This window comes from Panthera leo, chromosome B2 (assembly GCF_018350215.1).
Source record: "Panthera leo isolate Ple1 chromosome B2, P.leo_Ple1_pat1.1, whole genome shotgun sequence".
NCBI classification, from domain to species: Eukaryota; Metazoa; Chordata; class Mammalia; order Carnivora; family Felidae; genus Panthera; species Panthera leo.
Window position 1 is genome coordinate 29,247,462 of NC_056683.1, and position 6,324 is coordinate 29,253,785.

The following is a 6,324-nucleotide window of genomic DNA, read 5'->3' on the forward strand; positions in this document are numbered from 1 at the left end:
CCCCCCCTTTTACGCTTCCGTCCTGACGCAAGTGCGGGGCCGCCTCCCGCACTGCGGTCTAGCCCTTGGCCCTACCGTAGTCAGTTTCTTGGAGCATGCGCAGTCGCCTTTCGAGCCTTGGGCGTACGTCAAGATGGCGGCGTCCCTATCGTGTTCGTTGCTGAGGCGCCTTCTTAACCTTTCGCCCTTCAGAGGTGCCCACGGAGTTCAGGTAACTCCTTGGAGCACACTTTGCACAACCGCAACTTAGTTATACTTTCTCTAGGTTATTGCTGGGAATCCAGGAGCGGAGACCCTCCCAAGTGCTTATGCCTTGGCCGGCTAGGCAACACTGCTTCCACCACCCTTTCCTTCTCACCCTTTTCAGTGCTGCGCGGCTTTTTAATCTTTAGCCCAGGGCAAAGAGCCCGGGTTAGATATCATTCTTTTCCCGTTACCATCGCGGCTAAAGAACTAGGTAAAAGATTGGATCTCTTGGTCATACACAACCAGCTCTTAAGTGTGCGTATGGTGTTTAAATCTGATTCTCTAGAGTGATCTTGGGTTGAGGGAGACTAACTTTTACCTGCTGTGGTATCTCCCGGTAAAGCCAGGATACGTTCTCAAGACCTGGGGACCAATTTCTCCGCTTTCTCTCACTAAATTATTTTATTATTGTTATTATTATTATTATTTTAATCAGAGCATACATGAGACCTTAACTCAGTCCTTTGGATTGAGGTTTCCCTCCAGCCTCATGTACTCACCACACTGGAAGTTCTTGGTAGGGCACGGTAGGTTCTTGGTAGGGCAGGGTGAGATAGAAAGGCTTGCACAGCTGCCACTCCCTAAAGTGGGACTGAAGACTGGTGACAGGGGGTCACCACGGAGTTAATAACAGCTTTGGTAGCTTTAAAGCAAGCGTTAGGACTCAAGTTTGTTCTGACCTATGGAATGTTGACCTTCAACTTTTTTAAGACTGGGCAATTTCATGATCCAGGATTGGATTGAGTTGGAGATTGCCCTGTCATATGCATCCTCTCCCTGCCAGGCATCTTCCTTCCAAGAAGTTAGACATTATCCCTTTTCCTTTCTTCTCACTTTCCTCCACTAGACTCAGTACATTCTCAAAAGCACGACTATATCATAGGTGTCTTCTCAAATACGCCTGCTTCCCAGTCACTTAACCTAGTTACCCTCTCATATTAGCTTTTCCTTCAGGGTCCAGTCAGAGACAGGAATAGTGGTTGATGATACCAATTTTACCCTAACAAAAATGCTACTTTCTCTGTATATTCTTACTATATTCCATTAATACAGTGGACATGAATTCCCCTTCTGCTAACATGTGGGCAGTGAGACAATCAGGTCCTTTCCTTGAGCTCTTTTTCTGATTTTTTTGGCCCTCTTTTTATAGGTTCCCCTCCAGACTCTTTGCACCAAAGCCCTTCCTGAGGATGATTCTTTGCCCCTAGATCCCATAACCCCTTATAAGAATGAACCCTGGAAATATCTGGACTCAGAAGGTACCTCTAAATGGGAAAGGGGAGGATCACAGCGGTCTGAAATAAGTGGACAGAGACATTTCTATTACCCACCCCCCCCAGAAATAACTTGTGTGGTTTTTCATTTCAGAATACCAGAATCGCTATGGTTCTCGCCCTGTGTGGGCTGACTACCGTCGAAACCACAAAGGTGGCATACCCCCTCAGCGAACTCGAAAGACCTGTATTGTGAGTTTCTGAAGGTGGTACACGGATGGGATGTAGAGTGTGGATGGAGGCCATAGTGACCATGGCAGCAGTACTTTTTCTCATAGGACTTTGAACATCTTCACTTACCAGTTTTCTCTCTCCACAGCGTAGAGACAAAGTTGCTGGGAATCCCTGCCCCATCTGCCGGGATCCCAAGCTGCATGTTGACTTTAGGGTAAGGGGAATCTTTTCTTCAGAGTAAGGACTTGGAGTTTCTTCATAGTGCTAAAGAGATTACCATAGGTGTCCTACTCTTCTTCATAATGTAGTACTGTTATAGTTTATTTTGCATTGACTTTCTAGTAACAGAAAAACATTCCTCTCTCCAGCCTCTTGTTCTCTATTGTGGATCATACTAAAAAGCTTCATCTCTTATATGTGAAATTTACAGTTTACATTGTAAGGCCAGAAGAATACCTGTTTCTAATGGGAGAGCAATACCCAAAGGTTCATTTGTATCCATCACAATTATTGGCAAGTAGATTGGGCTAGTTTTTTTCTGTGCATGTGTTTGTTTTTGTTTTATTGTTGTCATGTTGTGTGATGGCCTGCTGAGACTTGGGGCTGGAGAGCAGATACATGAAGCAAGATACAGAGTCTAATTATTTTTCAAAAAGCCTTTATTGCCAGGACAGAATTTCCTCCCTAAAGAGTTAAAAAAACCATATAAAAATATGGGGAAAAAATGGGAAGAATGTTATTCTGAGCTTGCAGTGAAGGCATTAGAGCAGAAGCTGAATGGTCATCAAGGGAGTTGGAGGAAATTCGTGTATCAGTAAGCAGATGGGGGTGTCTGACTGCTCTCAGGTCCCTTCAGACACAGTTGTGGAAGGGTCCAATAGATAGATAATATCTCAATTTCAACTGTGTACAGTTGGTTATAAAAAGAGAACATAAGCAGTTGTATACAGTTTAGAAGCCATTACGTGACCGAGGAAGAGACACAGGTTATAGGTTGAATAGTTCAGATGATTCTGCTTGCTCCTTTACTCCACACACGTATCTACTTTTTTCCTTGGGTGTCATCTCCTGTTGATTGACCTGCTGGCCAACAGGCATCGTAACACAATTAAGACTATAAAATTGTTCTTAGTAAATGTATATGTTATACATAGTATGCTGTTGTGTACATTAATATTTTACACGTGTGCATTACAACACATATTTCTGGGTGATTTCATGGATTGCCAACTGACTATCCCCAATTTGTTTTGCATGAAAGGCTGATTTTAGAACCTAACCCCTGCGGGAGAGGATTCTATGTAAGTCTCAGTGACAGAATGTAGAGTGTGCACATAAAATGGTTGCAAGGTCAAGAAAGGGGAAACGTTTGCTAGAGTTTTTAAGAATGTGTTTAGCAAAGTGATGGGGCTAGAAGGAGGGTAACACCTGAAGAGACACAGAGGAGTTAAGGGTGTCTGTGCACACGTGTACAGATCGTGCACTTCCAGTCTCTCAAGGTCTTGGTGCTCTCCCTGCCGTCTCATGTTTCCCCACCACTTTCCTCCCACAGAACCTGAAGCTCTTGGAACAATTTGTCTGTGCCCACACGGGTGTCATCTTTCATGCTCCGTACACAGGTTAGCCCATCATTCCTGTCACCACCAGAATAACTTTTCCTTGGAGCACTTCTTGTTTATTCAGTCACACAACAGGTATTTGGTGGTTCCTACGTATGGCATAAAAAACATTGATTGAACGTGTTTGGAAATCCTGCCTTAATGGGAATATTCACATGCTAAAGCAATTATATGTGGACAAAAAATATAAGCAAGTACCAATGTAAGTAAACTATCTCAACAGAGCTCTTAAAAGATAAGTCGTGGTGATTATCTCCTTTCTGTAGAGTCTCTGCTTTTACAAAAATTGACTGTCATTGGTCACAAACAGACACAAGTCTCCAGAGTGAAATCCCATCGTGCAATTTTTAGGCACTATCTCTTAATCCCTTCCCAGGATACAGCTCCTACAGAGCACTCTGGGGGCTCTCCTGCTCGATGGAGGCTTCAGCTGGGTTTGTGAGGGGCACCTTGAGCATTGATTGGCTCAGGTGGGGGACCACTCTCTTCTCGGAGATGACTGATAAATTGACTGCATGTAAGTTCTTTTTGTCATCGACAATCCAATTAGCTCTAACTCTCTCAAATTTGGAATTGTAATCCTAACAATGCAAGGTTACATCCATTCCTTAACGATGGTCACAGCCCAAATCTGGCTCACTGCTGTTCCCATTTATTTTCATGTTGTCTACAACTGCTTTCAAACTACAATGGCAGAGTTGAGTAGCTGAGACAGAGACTGTAGGACCTGCAGAGCCTGAAATTTATGTGGCCCACCACAAAAATTTTGCCAACCCCTGCTCTAAAGCAAGATAAATTTGCAAAACTAATCTGAATCCACCATTTTGGGGAAGGCAGCATGATCAGTGGAGTTTGGTTTGTCAGGGAGTTTTAAAGAAGAGCATTTATAGTCAAGCTATAGAAAGTTAAAGGGACTATTTTGCTACTCTCTCAGATCACCTTCTCCAGATCTGGAAACCTTTCTTCCTTTATATTTTGTTTAGGTTTATTTATTTTCTTTGAGAGAAAGCAAGAGTGAGTGGGGTGGGGGGGCAGAGAGAGAGAGGGAGAGAGAGAGAATCCCAAGCAGACTCCATGTTCAGCGCAGAGCCTAATGCGGGGCTTGATTTCAAGAACTGTGAGAACGTGACCTAAGCCAAAATCAAGTCAGATGTTTAACAGATTGAGCCATCTAGGCACCCCCCTTTCTTGCTTTATTGACTCATTCTTTGTGGATTGTCCAATCTAAATCTTTAATCAACCATACTTGCCCTTTGAATTTTGTTCTGCTGTCTTGGAGGCTTTACCATCAAATGGCTTTTCTGTGGTGGCTAGATCCTCTTAGAGTCTTCATCTCAGCTCTCAGAAAGGGGGGATTCTTTCCATTGGATAGATGGGGAAACTGAGGCCCATTGAGGGGTCAGAGAACTGGGATTATTAGAGCAACTTTTTCAAACCCAGCTCTTTATCATCATATAGAAGTAGTTATATACTTTATTTATTGTGCTTTTCGGAACAAGCACCAGGTTCTCTCTCTTTCTCCCTCCAGGGGTCTGTATGAAGCAACACAAGAAGTTGACCCAGGCCATCCAGAAAGCCAGGGATCATGGTGAGCATAAGGGGCACAGTGCAGTTTTGTGCCATAAAGAAGGTGATTTAGGGCTGGAGGGCGGATATAAATGCTACCGATCTGAAAAGGTGGTACCCAACGTGCTCTTCCCAAAAAATCTCCTTTCAGCACTCCACTGGTCCCTTTTTCCCTCCCCTGAATCTTTTACCTTGTCCTTGTCCTATTCCCTTATTCTTCCTCTTTCCTTTCTCTTCCCTAACTATTGGTCTCAATGCCAGAGATAAATCATAGGGGATCTTTGTATAAATCTCTGGCCCTGGGCTCCATGACACCTTCGCAGAAATTTTAAAAAGGTATACCTCTGCTAGGGCAGGTGCATCTTTATAGTCCTGGTGCAGAGCTGCACGGTTTGACAGGCAAGAGCCCAGGCAGTAAGTATGTCAGTCCTCATTGCCCCTTGTCCAGTTGCCTTTGTGCAGTGTACAACATGCATAAATGTACCCAGTGGCTCTGACTGGTTCCTCCCTCCCTTTGTAGGTCATTTTATTTATTGTCTTGACCTGAACTACTCTTCCTTGCTTCCTTCCTTCACTTTCTCTGTTTTTAATCCCCTAGGTCTCCTCAGGTACCACATTCCTCAGGTTGAACCTCGGGACCTTGACTTCAGTACCTCTCATGGAGCTGTGAGTGTTACTCCACCAGCGCCCAGCCTGGTGTCAGGTGACCCCTGGTACCCATGGTACAGCTGGAAACAGCCACCAGAGAGAGAGCTGTCCCGTCTTCGACGCCTCTATCAGAGTCATCTCCGAGAAGAGAGTGGTCCCCCACCTGAGTCAATGGCCGAATTGCCACTCACAACCCCAGCTGAAGCCTCCTCCACTGAGCAGGAGAGCCCCCAGAGTGCTCTGTAGGAGCTGTATCTTGGGAAGGGATTAAGAGATAGTGCCTAAAAATTGCATGATGGGATTTGACTCTGGAGACTTGTGTCTGTTTGTGGCCAGTGGCAGGCCCAGGGCCTGAGAAAAGAAATGACTGTGTTGTTGAAGGGAAAAAATACATTTGAGGCTTAGGGAGGGCAGGACAGATGTGTATGGGAAACCCCAACCCCTATATATTGTAAATAGGCTAAACATTCTGTTACTGCTTCAGACTTCTGCTAACTCAACTTTCCACAATAAAGCTATATCTCTGTTTATGGTCTGAGTTTCAGATTAATGCCATTTGTGTGGGGGGAATGGGTGCTGCTGTGGGGAGGGGAGGGGTGAAGCTTGCACCAGACCAGCCAGTGACTCTTGGAACCAGGAGCCACCAGAAATGAGCAGTTGGGCCATTAGGTGATGATCACCTTTCTGGCCTCCTGTGCCCAACTCTGTGTTAGTGTTCCCACCATACCAGCTGTGTGGCGGGGTGGTATGTTAAAGGGTTGGAGAATGGGTCTTTAGGCTAGGAAAAATGCATTGCT

At 44.9% G+C, this 6,324-nt stretch overlaps 1 protein-coding gene across 2 annotated transcripts; it reads left to right on the plus strand.

Annotated features, from left to right (window-relative positions):
- Nucleotides 1–13: 13 nt before the first annotated feature.
- Nucleotides 14–6,055, plus strand: MRPS18B (mitochondrial ribosomal protein S18B). 2 transcript variants are annotated; one of them, XM_042938141.1, is made up of 7 exons: nucleotides 14–211; nucleotides 1,397–1,505; nucleotides 1,615–1,712; nucleotides 1,840–1,908; nucleotides 3,247–3,313; nucleotides 4,842–4,901; nucleotides 5,478–6,055. In XM_042938141.1, exons 1-7 carry the CDS (start codon nucleotides 134–136, stop codon nucleotides 5,771–5,773), a joined length of 777 nt encoding a protein of 258 aa, XP_042794075.1. In that variant the 5' UTR covers nucleotides 14–133; the 3' UTR covers nucleotides 5,774–6,055. The 2 variants fall into 2 exon arrangements, with proteins under 2 accessions (XP_042794075.1, XP_042794076.1); XM_042938142.1 differs by lacking the exon at nucleotides 1,840–1,908.
- Nucleotides 6,056–6,324: the final 269 nt, after the last annotated feature.

Excerpts from the sequence above, each read along its gene's own strand:
- MRPS18B (XM_042938141.1), top strand. The coding sequence starts at position 134 with ATGGCGGCGTCCCTATCGTGTTCGTTGCTGAGGCGCCTTCTTAACCTT. Across the intron at positions 212-1,396 it reads GAGGTGCCCACGGAGTTCAG|GTTCCCCTCCAGACTCTTTG; the intron begins GTAACTCCTTGG and ends CTCTTTTTATAG. Across the intron at positions 3,314-4,841 it reads CTTTCATGCTCCGTACACAG|GGGTCTGTATGAAGCAACAC; the intron begins GTTAGCCCATCA and ends TTCTCCCTCCAG.